Source organism: Cervus canadensis, chromosome 26, assembly GCF_019320065.1.
Source record: "Cervus canadensis isolate Bull #8, Minnesota chromosome 26, ASM1932006v1, whole genome shotgun sequence".
In the NCBI taxonomy this organism is placed as follows: Eukaryota; Metazoa; Chordata; class Mammalia; order Artiodactyla; family Cervidae; genus Cervus; species Cervus canadensis.
The window spans coordinates 23682059-23701570 of record NC_057411.1 but is presented as its reverse complement, the minus strand read 5'-3'; the positions used below and the strand labels follow the sequence as shown (position 1 = coordinate 23701570).

Genomic DNA, 19512 nt, shown 5'->3' with positions numbered 1-19512 from the left:
ATTTTATAGTTTCTTCTTTCCAAGATTTATAGACATTTTGATAACTTAGCAACATATAGGACTGAAAAAAAGTTGAATGGAAATGAGAGCAAAACACATTTGAGAGTCTTTATATCCCACATATTATATATACTGACTCTTTCTACACTGGTAAAGAAAACAGGAAAACATCATGATTTTGCTATTCATGACCAGAGAAAATGTTGCTTTCTATCACTTCAAAACTCTGAAAGATATTGGACAAGATAAAGAGGGGATTAAAAATTCTTTTCCTACACTCTTCTTCCAAAAGTTTAATGACTGAAAAATGTTTTCCTAGGAAACGCTAAACACTCATCCAACTCACTAAAGATGAGAACAAAGGGCAGAGACCAGGGGAAGCTCTACATAAGGTATTATTTATAGACTGCTCACCACTCCCAAGGGGAATAAAAGAACACATTATTAGAATCATGAGTGAAAATAGATCAACAGATCAGCCACAATGTCAAGGAAAATTCAGAATTTTAATCAAGCCCAACACTCATGTGATTCATGAGTATATTAGCTACATTCTGAATTTCCTCTTCCCTCTCCCACCCAGGAAATTCTCACACTTCAATGCCAACCTTATCCCCAACCTCACCCTCCACCCTAAGACCCTCCTCCTTCCTCCAGGATCCCCAAAAGTGTAAGGACTGAAGGTTTTCACATGTTTTCCCTCACATTAAAAAACCAACACCAAAAAAGTTCTAAAACTTAAGATCTGGACCTTGTTTATTCTACAAAAGTGGCTTTGAAACATTCTAAAAGAAAGACCTTTAATATTCTTGTGTGTGTGTGTGTGTGTGTGTGTGTGTGTGTGTGTGTGCACGCGCGCGCACAGGCGCACATAAGCATGCATGCAAGTGTGTGTGTTAATTAGAAGTTCTTCAACTTTGTTGGTATAGAACCACAAAAGTAGATGGAAATGAGAGGAAAATGACAACTTCACATCACATTCTTACAGAATTCTATGGATTTGCCCAGAGGATAAAAGGTAATTGGGTTATTTTGAAAGTAATCATGTTACAGTGTATATTACATTGGCTAACTTCAGGCATATTATCTTTTCAGACTTACAGAATCTCTAACATGTTGACTGGTGACCAGTATGTGAATCATATTTCTATTTGATATTATAATTTATCACTCAAGATGAGACTCTAGAAGATTCCATTGTATATGAAACCTAGTCAGAATTGCACATAATTATGTTATCCATAAAGATGGTAGTAGTGGTCTTGCTTTTATTTCTAAGAGTATTCTTATTATCTGAGGGATAGAATCTTTGGTCACAGAATTTAAGTCCAAGATAAATAACAAGGGCCAGCTAGAAAGTCAGTAAATGGGAGTGTTCTATATATTCAGCCTTTACTTCCCTCTTATTTCCCCTGAATGATGACCACTTGCTCTTCTATCAGTTGTCATAAGTCTTTATAGCCAAATGCATTTTGTAAAAGAAAACTAAGCCTCACTTACATACAGTATATGACAAGAGCTCTTTCTGCCATGATCTTCAATTGTCCAAACAATATATGTTTGACAAAATCTTCTTTTTTAAAAAAGGAATAAACCCATTGCATTCTTTTGTGACCAATTAATCTCCATAGTTCATCTTAAATATGACTTTGAATGAGTTTCAGAAGCATATTTAGAAATAATCCCAAATAACTTGAATTTAGAAAACAGTACTATTCAACCTCCTGAATTATACCAGTTAAGATTTGGTCAAGATTTAACCATAATGAAATGGGAATGTCAAGTCTCAAAACTAGCCAGTTCCTTAAAATATACGAAAGACAAGTATTGTCTCAAAGTTCAGGTTTAAGTATCTATTTCACTTTGAGTTCAGTAAATATTATATGTTGTGATGATGTCATATCATAGTATAGCAAATAGCACAAGGTAATTCTGGGATGACTGTTAAATTCCTTTAAAATACACTGCTTGGCAAGGTGAAAAGACAGCCTTCAGAATGGGAGAAAACAATAGCAAACGAAGCAACTGACAAAGAATTAATCTCAAAAATATACAAGCAACTCCTGCAGCTCAATTCCAGAAAAATAAACAAGCCAATCAAAAAGTGGGCCAAAGAACTAAACAGACATTTCTCCAAAGAAGACATACAGATGGCTAACAAACACATGAAAAGATGCTCAACATCACTCATTATCAGAGAAATGCAAATCAAAACCACAATGAGGTACCATTCCACACCAGTCAGAATGGTTGCTATCCCAAAGTCTACAAGTAATAAATGCTGGAGAGGGTGTGGAGAAAAGGGAACCCTCTTACACTGTTGGTGGGAATGCAAACTAGTACAGCCACTATGGAGAACAGTGTGGAGATTCCTTAAAAAAATTGGAAATAGAACTGCCATATGACCCAGAAATCCCACTGCTGGGCATACACACCAAGGAAACCAGAAGTGAAAGAGACGTGTACCCCAATGTTCATCGCAGCACTGTTTATAATAGCCAGGACATGGAAGCAACCTAGATGCCCATCAGCAGACAAATGGATAAGAAAGTTGTGGTACATATACACCATGGAATATTACTCAGCCATTAAAAAGAGTACATTTGAACCAGTTCTAATGAGATGGATGAAATTGGAGCCTATTATACAGAGTAAAGTAAGCCAGAAAGAAAAACACCAATACAGTATACTAACGCATATATATGGAATTTAGAAAGATGGTTATGATGACCCTATATGCAAGACAGCAAAAGAGACACAGATGTATATAAAAGTCTTTTGGACTCTGTGGGAGAGGAGAGTGGGATGATCTGAGAGAACAGCATCAAAACATGTATATTATCAAGTGTGAAACAGATCGCCAGTCCAGGTTGGATGCATGAGACAAGTGCTCGGGGCTGGTGCACTGGGATGACCCAGAGGGATGGGATGGGGAGGGAGGTGGGAGAGGGGTTCAGGATGGGGAACACATGTACACCCATGGCGGATCCATGTCAATGTATGGCAAAACCACTACAATATTGTAAAGTAATTAGCCTCCAATTAAAATAAATAAATTTATATTTGAAAAAAAAAATACATTGCTTGAGGGACTTCCCTGATGGTCCAGTGGTGAAGAACCATGCAGGGAACACAGGTTTAATCCCTGGTCTGGGAACTAAGATTCCACGTGCTGAGGGGGAACTAAACCCACATACCACGACTATTGAGCACACACGCCACAATTAGAGAGTCTGTGTGCCACAGTGAAAGACCCCGTGTACCGCAACTGAGACCCGATGCAGCCAACCAATGAATGAATGAATTTTTTAAAATACACTGCTTGAATTGTTCAAGGAACTGTACTTCAAACATGCAGGCATAAAGTGATGGTTTGCCCATTTAAACAGACCGCAGGTAGTTTCATTACAGAAACTGTATATGCTATGTCTATCTTCCTCACATATCAAGGGCAAATCTGAGAAAAAACTGAAAATGACTCAGTTCAAATCAGAACCCATTAAAGAAAAGGCTAAGGCAAAGGTACCGAAGTTCAGCCTATTCATGTGTCAATGAATTTGTAAAGGTGCTTTAGAACCATGTAATTACAGTTCTAAAGACCAGACATTTTTACTGTAAAATGTACTAAAAGCTACGATCTAACCCTTCATAATAACTATGAATAACCATATATTTGCAATAAGTTCCCTATTTATCCTTTTGTCTTAGTTACTTGACATGTTATAGAAAAATTAATTTTAGAAGTTGGCTTTTTAAATGCTGGCAATCACAAAACTGTTATAACCTTGAAGAAAGAGTTTATTAGGTGAATTTTATTTTTTCCAAGGTCTTAGAAGAATAATGATAAAGTACACTGCAGTTTAACACACTCTGAGTGACTGCCAACCAAACAGTATTTCACTAGTTTGTTGAAGAAATAAAAGGCCCACGGGAAACACTGAACATTTTGCAACTTTCCAATCATGTGATTAAATATAATTAAGAAAAGAGAAGACCTCTAACTTAAAAACATGCCAATTTTACAGTGGAAAATAGACATGACCTTTGCCCTAGAATATAATCCAACTACATAAAGCTATTAAAACAATAATAAATTTCTTGAAAAAAAAAGAATTCTTGTTAAGTAATAAATGTCTCATCACACATAAAAGATGCCAATGCTAGTGTGAATCTGGGATAAATGATGTTTTTAAGGAGAATTCTTAAATTTCTAGATCAACTGCAAAAGTTACTGCAAAACAGTGTAGTAACCACATATAATTACATAGATGAGTAAATTCCTTTTTCTTACAGAAAAAATAAACCTGGTCTCAAATGGAATTTTCCAGAGTAACACAGTGAAGAAGAGATAGTGGATTCAGTGTAGATGAGGGTCCCTCTGCAAAACCCCAGGGTACGGGCATGTGGCTATGTTTGATGGCCAGGCCCTGAAGTCAGGTTCTCCAAACGGAGGCCAGGTCACTCGGCCAAGCAGAAACTGTTCCTCCATGTGGCCCACTAGAACTGAAACATCAGTACCCTTTTCCTTTGTTGGCTTGTTGGGTTTGTTGAAACTTGTGATGTCTTTCTTTTTACGCAGGTTTGGCAGAAGAATTTGAGTCTCACTGGGGAAGTGATCTTTAACACAGATTCTTATAACAGTGATGAATTCCAACATGGTCCATCTGAATATTCACTGAGGGAAAAATGAAAGCCAAAAACCATGCTGGCAAACGCCACTGACTCACAGAAATAAAGAGTTTGGAGTCATGGGTGGTTGTGACAGCCTTTCTAGCTGGCTTAAGGCCATCACCGAAACTGGATCATGACTTATTCTTTCACCAGTTTGCTTCATGAGTCAACTAGCTGATGCCTAGTCACCTAGAAGGAAAGCTATGACAAACCTAGGCAGCATATTAAAAAGTGGAGACATCACTTTGCTGAAAAAAGTTCATACAGTCAAAGCTGTGGTTTTTCTAGTAGTAATGTATGAATATAAGAGTTGGATCATAAAGAAGACTGAGTGCCGAAGAATTGATGGTCTCAAATTGCGGTGTTGGAGAAGACTCTTGAGAGTCCCTTGGACTGCAAGATCAAATCTGTCAATCCTAAAGGACATCAGTCCTGAACATTGGATGGACTGTTGCTGAAGCACCAATACTTTGGCCACCTGATGTGAAAAGCCAACTCACTGGAAAAGACCCTGATGCTGGGAAAGGTACAAAGCAAAAGGAGAAGGGGGCAGTAGAGGATAAGATGGTTGGATAGCATCACCCACTCAATGGACATGAATTTGAGTGAGCTTCAGGAGATGGTGAAGGACAGAGGAGTCTGGTGTGCTGTAGTCCACCAGGTCACAAAGAGTTGGACATAACTTAGGAATGGGAAAAACAACAACAGTCACCTAGAAATTCTTAGTGAGAAGCACAGGATCATTCACTAGTACCAAAGGTTCCACTAGAACTACTGCTACATCACTGAAAATCAGTATTAAAGTTTTGGGTTTTTGACTTTTTGCCATCCCATGTGCACTCAGGGAATTTTAGTTCTCTGACCGGGGTTCTCTAAACCTGCACCACCTCCTGCAGTGGAAGCATGGAGTCTAAACTACTGGACCACCAGGGGAGTCTCTGAATGTCAGTATTCTAATGACCTAACACTAAGGATACTCTTTTGAAAAATAATATTCCCTGTATTCCACTGATCATATATATTTCTCAGGTCTGATCATTCTACCTTTGGGAAAGCCAGTGAAAATTCAAAGTTCTGACTTTCAGGAAAGAAAAAATCAGGGAAAAGATGTGGGAAAAAATTAGTAGGGTTGGCTATACTTCAAACTTCATATAAATAAAGACTTCCCTTGTTTATAGTTTTACACGACTACTGTGCTTTGTGAGACTTAAATGGGGATATTTTTCCTACCAGTGAAAGCATTTTCCTTATTTTTTAAGACACAGAGCTAACCTGAACTTCCTGAAGTAGGACTAAAACTGCAGTAATGCTGAGACTCCATGTAAGATATTCTTGGTCAAATGAAGTCATTAGTCAACTGAAAAAAAGCATAAAACATTACAAGGGAAAATACTAAAGAGGGTGTTATTGTGTTCTATGGGGTGTGGACTCAGCAGAAACTACATGGAACTGGAGAGATCTGGCAGGTTAGTTCTCTACGGAATAAATAGTCCTTTTAATTGGAGTTTTCACAAAAAAAGCAAAGAATTCTCTTTTGAATGTTAGCCAAAAAAAAAAAATTCATGCTGCATTTTCATACGTAAAATGAGTCCCTTTTAAGTCTTAAACTTTTATTAGTCTGGTAGGTTTTAGAGCTTTTCGTGGGGAAGAAAAGCCCCATCGTGCCTGGAAACTGGACATCATAAATGGCAGTCATAAATTACTATCATAATATTCAGAAGCAGAGTCATGTTGCAGGAAATAAAACCCACTGACAATCTGAATTGCTTCTGGAGATGCAACCATCTCCAAACTTCCCAACAGAATTCAGGTGGAGCAGTAAGTTAAGAATCAAGGTTCTATTTCTCCATTCATTCTATAAACACACAATTTTCAACTGTGGGCTGTGTCCCAGGTAGTTGAAAACACTAGGAATATAGTGGTGACCAAAATAACCCCCAATTCCTGCCCTCATGGTACTTTACTTTATTGGGGAAAGACAATAACAAGATATGTTAACATGCCAAACGTTGATAAGTACTAAAGACAAACAGAATAAAGGATGAGGGATAGGAAGGTTTGGGGAAAGTTGCTTGTTTCCACTGAGGAGGGCGTGGTTGAATAGTGACCTGAAGGAGGTGAGGAAATGGGCCACAGAGATGACAGGGGGTACACAGGGAGAACATTTCAGACAAAGGGAAGCGCAAGTGCACAGGCCCTGACACGGGCGCCATGACCAAGCCAGCGAGGCCAGAGCAGAGCTAACCAGGAGGAGAGAAGTAGGAGATGAGGTCAAGAGATCATAGCGTACAGTTCATGAGGGAAGTAAGGGCAGGTTCAGGGAGATGGACTAATTACGAAGCATTTGCAGTCATCTAGATGAAAAAGAATGGTGGATTGGACCAGGGTTGTGGTAGCACTCAATGTAATATAATGGTGAGACTCTGAATATCTGAATAATGTCGAGGGTAACTAGATAGGTTTTGCCAGTGAATCAAGTAAGGGATGTAGAGAAAGAGAGGTGTCAAAAAAGACTCCAATCGTTCTGGCTTGAGCAACTAGAAAAATTGAGTTGTTCATTGTGAGGAACCCTGTAGGAAGAGCAGGTCTGAGGTGGGAAGATCAGAAGCTCAGCTTCTGACATTGTACTTTGAGATGCCTGCATGCCTGCTAAGTCACTTCAGCTGTGTCTGACTCTATGTGACTCCATGGACTGTAGCCGGCCAGGCTCCTCTGTCCCTGGGGATTCTCCAGGCAAGAATACGGGAGTAGGTTGCCATGCCCTCCTCCAGGGGATCTTCCCAATCCTGGGATCTATCCCAATCCTGGGATCGATATGAGAATGTGGTTCTTATATCTCCTGCATTGGTAGGCAGGTTCTTTACCACGAGCGCCTCCTGGGAAGCCCTTTGAGATGCGAACTATCCATCCAAATATTTGTTTTCAATCGAACAAGGAAAGAAGTCTGGGCTAGAGAACTATACGCAGATGGCAACCGTGTACTGACGAATTCGTCTGAAACACCAAACAAAGGTCCTCTTTCGGGCTTTGTCAGCGGTGTGCCGGGTACCTTGGGCTGGGTACCTGCGTACACTGGGCTGTACATCAGTCAGAAAGAAATGGATTATCACAGACCTCCAACTTCGATCACATAATATTTCTAAGAAATTATTACATTTAGAACAGTAAATTCTAAGGTAATCAGTTCTCAACTAATCATAATCATAATCTCTCCCTTCAGGTGAATGAGTATAACGAGGTAGACAAAATGAAAAAAAGAACATCACATATATGATTAATTAATTAATAGTAACTGTGGGAAGCCCTATACAGGAGAAGTTATAGAAGGGAGACTATCTGTCAGTACATTTCTTTCTGGACAGTTTCCTCCATGACATGGTGTACACACACCACACTTTTTCTCCAGCAGTATAGCGTCTCAGGAACCCATGACATCACCAAAAGGACACATACGTTGTTCCCAAGGAAATAGCCAGCCTTTAAAGATGGTAAAGTATTCGTGACCATCTTAACCTTTAAGAATCTTAAATGAAAATACTATGTCCATCTCATCCAATTTTGAACTACTGATACAATGAGCTGTGATCCCTCCACATTTCTGGGACCACGGGTCACATAAAATAAAGTACAGTCTGCATTTGGCTGAAATTAAAAACAGAATGCTGTACCTGAATTCTACTCTATATAGGTACTTGCTTAGAATTTTAAGATGAAAGGTAAGAATCAATGGAACTCTTCTAGGTGCAGCTGATGACACCAATATACACGGAGGGATGGAATTTCAGAGCTATAAAATACAATGATACTAGAAACAATGCAACCCAATATGACTCCCATTTGACAACGTAGAAAACTCAAGCTCAGGAAAACTGCACGACTATATGACCTGCTGGTGGTGGTGGTTTAGTCACTAAGTCATGTCCGACTCTTGTGACCCCTAGTTAGCAGCAAAGTCAAAACTAAACCAAAATCTCCCCAACACTTAATGCTGCCCCAGTATAATTATCACTCTGATCTTTTCTGTTAGAAAGAAGAAAAAGAAAGAATGAAATAGAGATACTAGTACAAGTTTTCAGTTTGAGAGAATTCTTCGGGACAATGATTTATGAACTAAAAGCATACTTTATGAAAGACTTTTAATATCCAGGTGATTGGTGCTAAGAGAGGGGAAAAAGAGATAATGACTGGAAAGAGGCCCCCAAGAGAGCAAAGAATGAAGAGCTTCAGAGGGGAGCATTTGAGATGGAGGAGCAGAAATGAGTCATTGCTCACTTCTGTATTCCCAGTACCTAAAACAGTGCCCAACATGTACTGTATATTCAAAACATACTGGCTGAATTTAATTGATTTGAAATAAATGACAGCCTATAAAAGACATGTTGTTTGGGTTTCCCTGGTGGCTCAGATGGTAAAGAATCTGCCTCCAATGGAGGAGACCCGGGTTAGAGTCATTAAAAACATGCTGACTGAATTTAATTGATGTGAATTAAATTATAGCCTATAAAAGGGATATGTCAATATTATTTTGTTGGTGAAAGTCAAATACATTGAACCTCCATATAGTGATGTCAACAGACCAATAACTGCCACTATATCAACATCTTTGTATTAAATGATTTTTATATGTCATAGATGATTTAATGTGGTGTATATAACTAAATCTACATGTAGAAAGAAAGAAAAGCTCTGTTGTGAGATTAGTGAAACTTTAGATATTTGTGCAGTGCTTAACAATTTATAAAGCATTTCCACATATATACATGTATGTAGGTAAATGTCCATGATATAATGATATATCTAACACCATATATATTTATAAATAAAATATATAATATAAATACTACATATTTTAACATATATTTATATATTGCATATCTTAAGTTGCATATATATGTATTATATGTATATCTATATATGATGATGAATGTCATGAGCTGGCAGTTGACAAGGGTCTGAAATTAAACTCGGGTCCCTACCACTCCCAATTCAAGTGAACCTTCTACTTGTTTTCACTCTATTTTTAAAAGATGATAGGTTTTCACTTGGAATAATGGCAAGTTTGTGGGTAACAGTCATTGTCTTTGCCACCTCCCCCTAATAGGGAATGGGTAACAAGTAAGACATGGTACCACAAGATACCTTGGCATGTGGAGACCATGGGTATATATATCCAGGCCATCATTTTAGGTGCCTGACTTCCTCTCTTTAAAATATTCTTATTGTTAAATACCTATAAATGGCAATTTACTTCTAATATCTTATAAAGGTTAAAATGCAGACCAATGACTCCAGCAGTGAAATAAAGGGTGTCCTGCATCCACGTCAATGTCAAAGAGAAGAAAAAGAATCCTTTCACTCTTTAACCAGCCAACCTCAGGCTCATCGGTCATTCAAAGTGCTCAAGTTAGAGAAAGGGGCTATAGTCAAGAATCTTGCCCCGTCCCTGTTTCCCTGGCTCAGTCCTGCACGCTCAGCCATGCCTCACCTCGCCGTCTCCTTCCACTCCATTTCTTGCCCATCCACGGCCAGCAGCTCATCCAGTTCCGTGAAGAGCTGAGGGGGTGCTGGGCTGTCATCCTCCTCGCCCAAGATGAATCGGATGCGTTCTGCGGCAGGAGAGACTGCAGAAGTGAAAATACTGCGGTTAAACATCGGCTGGACAACCCTGAGCAAAGTGTAGCTCCGAGTTCTTCCTCTGTCCCCAGAGCTGGGGGGCTTCCCTTCCACATTTTCAGTGGACATCTTCCTCGCCGAGCCTCCCTCGTCCCCAACCTAAAGACAAAAGGAATCCAAGGCCTTCTCTACGCCTTTGGTTCTGAATGGTGTCTCAGCTCTCCACCACCCTCCAGGACAGAGCTCCGATTCCACGTCCCAACTGACGGAGAACCTTTAGCCCTCAGATGAGCTGAGGCCCAACCACGTGAGCTCCTCTCCTTCTCCACTGATGACCCATCCAAAAGTCTGAGACAGAAACCAGCTGGGGCCAATCATTTTCTCTACAGCAGTGGGAGGGGACAAGAGAGCACCCCAATCCTAAGTTTCCCCCTGGCCCCCGCCTCCCAGCCACCCTCCCTATGCCCAATGCCCAAAGCCCATGCCCTTGCAGGCTCCTTACTGCCCGTAACTGCCTAGCTGCACAGTTGATGAAGCAATATTTAACAAGACGGAGCCTCTTCTTTACATAATGGCAGTACCCAAAAATGTTTAGTCACACTTCAGTGCACTTGAAAAACAAGCCCAAGTAAAATATTGTACACCAGAAGGGGAAAAAAACCTTCCAACTTGCTTGAGCATATAATTGAATGCCCTACTAGCTCCTTCTGACCCCATCTCCTAAAAGTCATGTAATGAAAAATTAACTAGAATCTCCTCCTAGATGTGGGCTGTTTTCTCTTTCTTTAAAATAAAAAAAAATTAAAAAAAAAAAAGGAAAGCTTTTGGAAATGGATGGTTCTAAGATAAAGCCCATGGATACTCCTTATAATCCCCAAAGAATGGTATATACATGTGACTGTGGTCCAAGTACACAGATTTATTCATCTGTAGAGCTTTGTAGTAATATATGCTCTCAACCTAATAAAACAAAAAAATTCCTACCATCTGAAAACTGCTATAATACTAGGCAGAATAAAATTCCATAGGTCAAAATACGTTTACTACAAACTCATGAAAAATATTCAACCTACCTAGTAATCAAAACTAATTATTAAAACAAAATACATGTTTTGCCTATACAAATGGCAAAAACTTCAAAGAATGACATTCTCAATGTGGGCAAGGGTTTAGGACATATGCACCAGCATTTTTCAATTTACATCACTGGTAGGAGTCCAAACAGAATCATCTTTCTGAAGGGAAATTTGAAAAAAAATATGGAAATGTTTTCAAAGTATATCTATCCTGTGAGCCAGCAATTCTACCCCTAGAAAGATGTTCACTTCAAATAAATAACAGTTGCTGTCGCAACATCTTATCTACAGAGGTGACCACTGTAGCATATTTTTTAATTGAGAAAAATAGAAAAAGCCTAAATGTCCAAAAAGGAGGATTGGTTAAACAAACCATTGGTTAAGCCCATTTAATCAAATATGATGTCATCATAAAACATGAAGATGAGATTGTTGTTTTTTGACACGGATATCATATAATATTAATTGAAAAAAATAAAAATACAAAATCACATGTGTAAAGCAACCCCACTTTGCCAAAGAAAAAATACACATGTATCCGTAAGAATAGTCTGGAAATGAGGGGTCCCTCAGTTTGCATGGTTCTAATGAGTGTGAATTTCAGCTACTACAGTTGAGTTAAATAACACCAGTAGCCCAGCACCACAGCTTACGTTTCAGTTGTGTGGTACATTAACTATGAGTAATTGCATAAAATACAAAGTTCACTGCCAGCTCTTCAGGCCATCAGCCACCATGTAAATAACACAGGTGCATCATGATCATGACCAATCATAGCGCCCCTTTCTAAGTCTGCCAGTGACTGGTCACCACACATTTATTATCTAGTTCACGCACAGACAGCAAAGCGCATAGTGGTGCGGCCTCCTTTTCTTGCAATGATAAATGCATATGACATGAGTAATGAAAAGAGGGAGTTGGCCAACAAAGATGGAAGTACAGCCCAGGAACAAAAAGTACTAATGCTGGAAGTGAAACCTACGTCAAATACAAACGGAGTTAAGACCTAGCTGATTATGGGAATGTAGATAATGCTGCCGTTCCCCATTTGAGAGACTCCAGATGCACAGTCAGGGGAACTTAGTGAAAGCAAACTCATTAACATAAATAATAAGGCAAGTGGTTGTAACAATATAATGATGTCCCAGAGGAAGTGATATTAGCAAAAAAAAAAAAAACCTTCACATTAAAGGAACTCTCATACACATTTCCTGACACCGAAAGCACAAAGGATAAAATGTTGGAAGCTGATCCAGACTTAGGAATATGACAATTCCTCTGGGCATAGAAAAGATGCTCACTCCATTTCATAAACTGTACTACAGGAAACGAGCAAACTACTTCTGACATGATTTTACAAAGAAATTAACCACTTCAATCTCAATGCTTCTAATGTTTTAAATTAGCTTGTACTAAATAAATACTGGTTTTATTATTTCTTTCATTTCCCTCTACAGCCAACACTAAGAGAAATTTTAATGATTTGGAAAATTTTTTAGATGTCAAAGAACAATAATAACTTTTCTCATTCATCATTAGGATTGTTTTATATAATTTCAGCTTGCATAGTCATTTTTATGGTCCTGCAATACAATGCAAAGCAAGGACTGCCTGTATACATATCTTTTAAATGTTATTCAGTTTATTTCTAGGGCTTCTATTTTCTTCTTTTCACTTTCATATCAATTCTATATGCATAATTCATTCATGTATTCATTCAGCAATATTTATTGAGTGACGTCTATGCTCTAAATAGGTTTTGCTTCAGGCTTTGAAGAAAAAGCAAAGAACCTAGCAAAAAGATTCTAATTTATATGCTGGAGGGAAAACAAACATTAACTAATTAATTAATTAGTTAAGTGAATAAGTAAGTTAGTATATAAACCAGCAAACAAGAAAAACATCTGCAAATTGTTCTGTGCTTGCAGAACATTAAAACAAGGTAACTGAATACATAATAATATAAGATACAAGATGTTTTACTTTTGTAATTAGAAAAAAAGTGGCTTTGAAATTTCCTAAATCTCTGGGAGAAAAAAAACACTAAAGTTCCAGGATTTTTGTGTAAAAACATTTGCAATGCCTTTCCAATCAAGAAATGGGATGTGTGATTATTTTAAAGGATCAGACAACACATAAAAGAAATGATAAGAGGATAAGAAACGATTGGCAGAATTTGGAATCTAGGTACTACTCCTAATAAGTAAAGTGTTCACATTACTAAAGATCCAGTTATTCAGCACAGTGGTTCTGAAACTGACAGTCACAAATTTGACGGATTTTTCATCAACATTCAACATCAAAGATCCCTGAGACAGAATGAGCTTTCAGAAAAGTCTATGTTTAGAGAATCAACTATTTGTTCATTTCTAAAAGATGCCGTGTGGCTTTGTCTTCACCTCTAACAGAGAAGAATGAACATCTCTCCTGCTTAAAGAACAGACTCTCCTACCCAGACACTGCGCAGCTCATCTGCGCTGAACTGGGATCCACAGAGCCCTGCTCTGCGGTCTGATGTTCTCAAGTTAGCGAAGTACAGCTCACGGCTTATCAGACAGCAACTCGCTGCAGCTCTGCAAAGCGGAATCAAAGAAAGATGTCATGTTACATCCAGGTCTTCCTCTCTGGGCACCGCGACTGAGCACCTTTCATAAGAAGTCTTATTTATTAAATATAGCCTCCGAGCAACCAATATAACAGTCTCCAGGATAAAATTCCAAAATCATATGTCATAAACTGGCTTGCCACTCTAGTTTCTTTCCTCAGTTGCTCCCCTCACCAAAAGAAAGCTTCTCCAAGAATCAGAAATAAGAGGTATTGTACTGTCAATATCAACATGTGGGAGAGGCATCTTTCATGACCAACGAACACCCTCCCCAATTTCTAACATCATTATTAACACAAAGATATGCAGGGTGCAATGAAGTATGTCAGGAATTCATTTTTCCCCCATAACTTTTGATCAGATAAAGAAATGAGCTAAATATAAGCCACACCACTACTTTCAGACTCTGGAGCCAAACTGGGTTTGAATCCAAACTCCATTACTTATTTACTGTGTGATCTGAGACAAGTTAGTTATCTTCTCTGTGTCTCAAGTTTCCCCACCTAAAAACTGGGATGATGATAATCACCAGAGTAGCTAAAATACAAGGTATAGATTCATTTTAAAATTGCCAGCCCTTACCAGCAAAACCTGCCTGGCTTCTAAGAAAGCAAGCTCTCACAGATATTAGCCTTGACAACCCCTCTATGTTGAAAAGATATCAGATAAGAAAGAAAAGAGCCAAAAGTTTTGCATATTTTACTTTAGTAAATTAAGTGGCTTCAGTATTGAGAATGCAAAGGTGTCCATACATTCCAGGAAATAGCCAATAAAAGAACAAGGGGAAAATAAATAAGCCCTTTTGATCTTAATTTAATACCAGAGGAGTAGGGGGTTTAAGAATATCAGAAAATCAAAAAAAAAAAAAAAAAAAGAATATCAGAAAATCAACTTGCTTTACACATGAACAGATTACAATTCTAAGTAATAACCAATCTAGTTTCATCATAAAAGAAAACCTAGAGAAAAAAAATGAGAGAGGATAACAGAAGAAGAGAGGAAGGAAGGAGAAAGAGAAACTGTCAAATTCATCCAATCACCTTTGTCAGAACAGAAGGTCTGCAGATCAAAATGAAGTTAATGCCTTTAATCTGCTTTGATTTTTTTCCTTTTTTCATTCATCCTCTGGGTTAAAATGTATTTTGGATTTTTGAGTGGTTCAAGAATTCCCTGGAGGGTCCTACATGAATGTGGTTACCTCTGACCCAGGTCTACCTGTTGGCGGACAACGTGATGGTCTGCAGGGGTTGGGGACAGCTGGTGCCATCAAACCCCTGCTACCGACAGGAAGGAGGCAAACGCAGGGCAGGAATGCTGTCCACCCACTGCCACCACCAGCCACCACAGCAGACATCATCCTCACATTCTCTCCTGCAGAGCTTGAACTTGGCCTCCGCGTTCATCTGGGCAGCCACTCTCCACTCATCCGCAGTGGCAGATGCAATGAAACCTCTCCACCATGCCTTGGCTACACAGCAGTCTACTCCCCACTTGCCTTTCTTGTCACTCGCCTCAATCTGGGTGTCCATCCTTGTCTCCCACAGCAACCCAGAAGTGTCCCATGACAGAATACAACTACACTATTCTTTTCCTTTCTTCTCTAACTGATTCCATCTCTAAGGCCCAGTTGAAAATTCTATCTTTTCCAATGACCTATAGTAACCATTCCCCAGAAATGTGAGTCTCTCTTTTACTGAAATCATAACTACACTTTGAATTATTCACTGAGGCACCAACCAACACATGGCTTGCTTGTTATTACCTAACATTTCTAGATGTGCCTTGTCTCTCTAACTAGGTCACTGAGGTCCTAGAACCCAGGGACTGTGTTTTATGCACCCTCCTTAAAGACTGATACAATACTGTGCCCATTAAGAGTCACTCTGAGTATTAATGAATTAGATATGGCTAAACAAACCTTGTACATTTTCCAGCACACAAATATGTAACTTCTTGCAAAAAGCAGCTGACATTAAGGACTCTGAAATGGAAAATATCTAAATTTTGAAAACTTCCCTTATTCTACCCTTTCCCTTAATCCATCGTTGCATGAACTGTACCAAAATACAGTCACCATTTCCTGTCATGTCACATATAAAAGAATGAATACTTCAGGTGAACTATTTTCCTCTGCTAGATGCAATCTCCTCCTACCGTGAGGGACCACAACATTTAACGTGCACATCTATTAAGACATTTGATATCCATGGCTCGGTGTGTTATTCATTGCTGTACTTTGTCCTCACAGTTTTTCATGCCTTACCTAAACTGTTCTTGGCACCTATCACATACACAGTGAAGTTATACAAAAGAGAATGGATGGAAAATTGAGTAAAAGAATGAATGAAAAAAAACGAGTATTTTTTTTCTATTCTGCCCCAGTGCCTCACAAGATATCGTTCTATGCTTCTGTCCTCTGCCTCTTGTTAATAAGCTCAACTAGGAAAATGACATCATGGAAAAATGCAAAAAATGGAAAACGGGGGGCGGTGGGGTTAGCAAGATTTGAAGTATAGTTCCTACACTTTCATTTGGTAATTTAATTGATGAGTTTTCAGTGTATGCAACACGCCATGGTATTTGTTGAGATAATACAAATAATTTTTAAGCTAAGATCTCTATCTTCAAGAAAATTGATGCTGGAAGATAACATATAATAATGGAAAACATGCTGTCAATAAAAATGTAATACTCAATACGTAAGACTTCTGAATGGTTACATTGGACTAGGCATTGTGTGATGCACTTTCCATTTACATAGTTTATTTTACACAAGCCTATGAAATATCCACTACTATTATTCTCTTGTATTTCTCTCGCACTACAGTTAGGGAAACTGAGTATTAAGAAGCTACGAGACTTCTCCAAGTTGACACAACAATAAGTGATATGACCTCAAATCTACTTGTGTTTTTTCCAAGCACACTTCTTAGCCACCACACTCTAATGGATGATCTCATCTTTAAAAATGCTCAGATTTCCATATGAACAGTACAGACAGTAAATGTACTGGATTTCAGAAGAGGCAGAAATCATAATGGCATTTGAAATAGTCCTAAAGTAAATTAATTGAACATTTGGTTCATTATCTGCTGAAAGGCAATTTGTGAACGTGCTCTTTTATTTTTGGTCTGTAAAACCTCCCACTGTGGTCACCCTGCAGGCTACCCCAAAAAAACTTTTTTCCAATAGAAATAATGATCATAATGAACATTCATACTGAGCATGACAAGTTTACATGCAAATTCCCTTCTGTGGGTTAAATGAGGACTTCTGGATTTTGTATTTTCTCCTTGTCAAAGTCCACCATCTGGTAAAGTCTTAGCACTCAAACCAAAGTATAAAAAGAAATAACTATTTGTTTCTCCAACTTATTAATGTGCTATCACACCAACTGGTTTATATAGTTATCATTTTCAGTATTCACTTCTCTTCTTCATGCTGAGATAAAAGTTGGTAGGTCGATATCATGGTTGTTAAAACTTTCACAATTTATCTATTAGGCCACTGTAGTATTCAAATACACTTAAACGTATATATAAAATCCTCAAACTTCTTTTCACATTCATAACAACAAGAGATGATTAAATAGCTAAATATATAAATCTCCATATTCATATAAATCTTTAACATACACACATACACTGCAATGGCATGTGATACTCCTGCCCACCTAGCAACCCTGACCTTTTTTTCCTGATAACAGCACCTCATTTTCCTTGGAGAAACATCTTTATACTTAGAAGTCCACTGAGATTGAATTACACACTGTGGGCCAGGCCTGGAAAATAAGAACATCACGATTCTTGGCCACAATTATTAATTTTTGACTGGATATTTTATCTAATCCAGACCAAACAGAATAAATAAGCATCAGCTTTTTTTTTTTTTTGGAACTTCCAAGAAATAAATCTTCACTTTATGCTTAAGGTGAAAAGATGGGGAAAAAAAAATGGTGCAAAGATGGTAATAAAAGCTTTCAATATAGATGACCACCTTGCAACCCTCAGGGCAAAAAGCCTGCCTGGAAATAAGGAACTCAGAACCAAGACAAAAACAGGTTCCTGATACCACCATTTAAGCACCTAGATCCGACCAGGCCTGAAGTCAGTAACTTTCCAATCATATGTAAGGATTCCCTTTAAGCTAAAAGTAATCGGAGGCAATTTTTTTTGTCGCTTGCAACCAAAGAGTTATGATATAGATGCCTATGCTTCCATTTGAATGAGTTAGGGTAGAGCGAACCTATATTAGCCATCCATGTATCAGCTCCCTCAAATTAACTGAAGAATCTGTTTTTATAAATCCAACTTTTATTGGAGTGATCTGTTCAAGTCATGAGACTTTCTCCATGCCTGAACTCACCTCTTCTTCAACATATCCAGAAAATGACTATTGATTTACATGCTGGCAGGCTCTAGACAGGTAAATTAGACGGTTACTTTTTCTGTTTCAAATTAGCGAAGAAATTGAAACAGCCAAATAGCATTCATTAAGGTGGATAATTTTTTAAAATACTTAGGTATCCATGTATTTTAAGCTCCCACACATGAAAAGCTGCCAATTATCACAATTATCCGTAATATGCCATGACATTATTACTCAGCTATAAAGAGTCAACAGCAGTAAAAGCCTGGATTTCAGAATGCTACCAATTTCAGCCAGCAAGAAGTGATAAAAACTGGAGTTTGCTGAGACATTGTTGGAAAATACCTGTGTCTTAGCCTTTCATCTTCAAAATGTTGGGAAAAAAATAATTTACCTACAGGTAGCATTACAAAAATGTTATCAGGATGCCAGTCATGTCTATAAGCTATTCAGATTTATTTAGAACAAAAAGGTGGTAGCCCATTCTCCAACTTATTCTGCATTTCTTCTTCATAATTTCTGCTAACACGGTGGGTTGGAAAATTAAAACTAGGTTTTTCAGTGGGGTCACTATGTGTATTTACAATGCTGCTGGGAGTTCCCTGGTGGTCCAATGTTTAGGATTCAGTGCTTTTACTGCCATGGTCTAGGTTCAATCCCTGATCAGGGAGCTGAGATCTCACAAAACCACGGCATAGTCAATAAAAAAAAATAAATGCTGCTAAGACGTTCACAAAGAAGCAGTCCCAGTGATGACCTAGCAGTCAAACAAATTTTATCTATGAAACTTCAGGGCACATCATATTGAAAAAAACATTGGCTCAAACTCTTTGGGTCTGCTGATGCTAATTATATTAGTAACATTATTCCAATATTTCAAGAATCTCTATCAGAAAGACATAAAATTTCAATCAGTCATTTTGGGTTTTAACAAGCTCAGTAGTGATCTAAATTAGCTAACTGTTAGAGACTGGATTGTGTCCCTGACAATATTCATATGTTGGAAACTCTAGCCTGTAATGTGATAATAGAAAGTGAAAGTGAAGCCACTCAGTCATGTCCGACTCTTTGCAACCCCATGGTCTATAGCCTACCAGGCTCCTCTGTCCATGGGATTTTCCAGGCAAGAATACTGGAGTGGGTTGCTGTTTCCTTGTCCAGGGGATCTTCCCAACCCAG

The 19512-nt window shown here is 38.4% G+C and overlaps 1 protein-coding gene across 5 annotated transcripts in view; it reads right to left on the bottom strand.

Annotated features, from left to right (window-relative positions):
• The window catches only part of SLC4A4 (solute carrier family 4 member 4), a 351440-nt gene that overhangs the window by 196813 nt on the left and 135115 nt on the right, over positions 1-19512 (bottom strand). For all 5 annotated transcript variants that reach the window (XM_043447564.1, XM_043447563.1, XM_043447565.1 and 2 more), the window contains exon 4: positions 10157-10292. In XM_043447564.1, coding sequence (XP_043303499.1) covers positions 10157-10292 — 136 coding nt within the window. The remainder of the gene's footprint in view (positions 1-10156; positions 10293-19512) is intronic.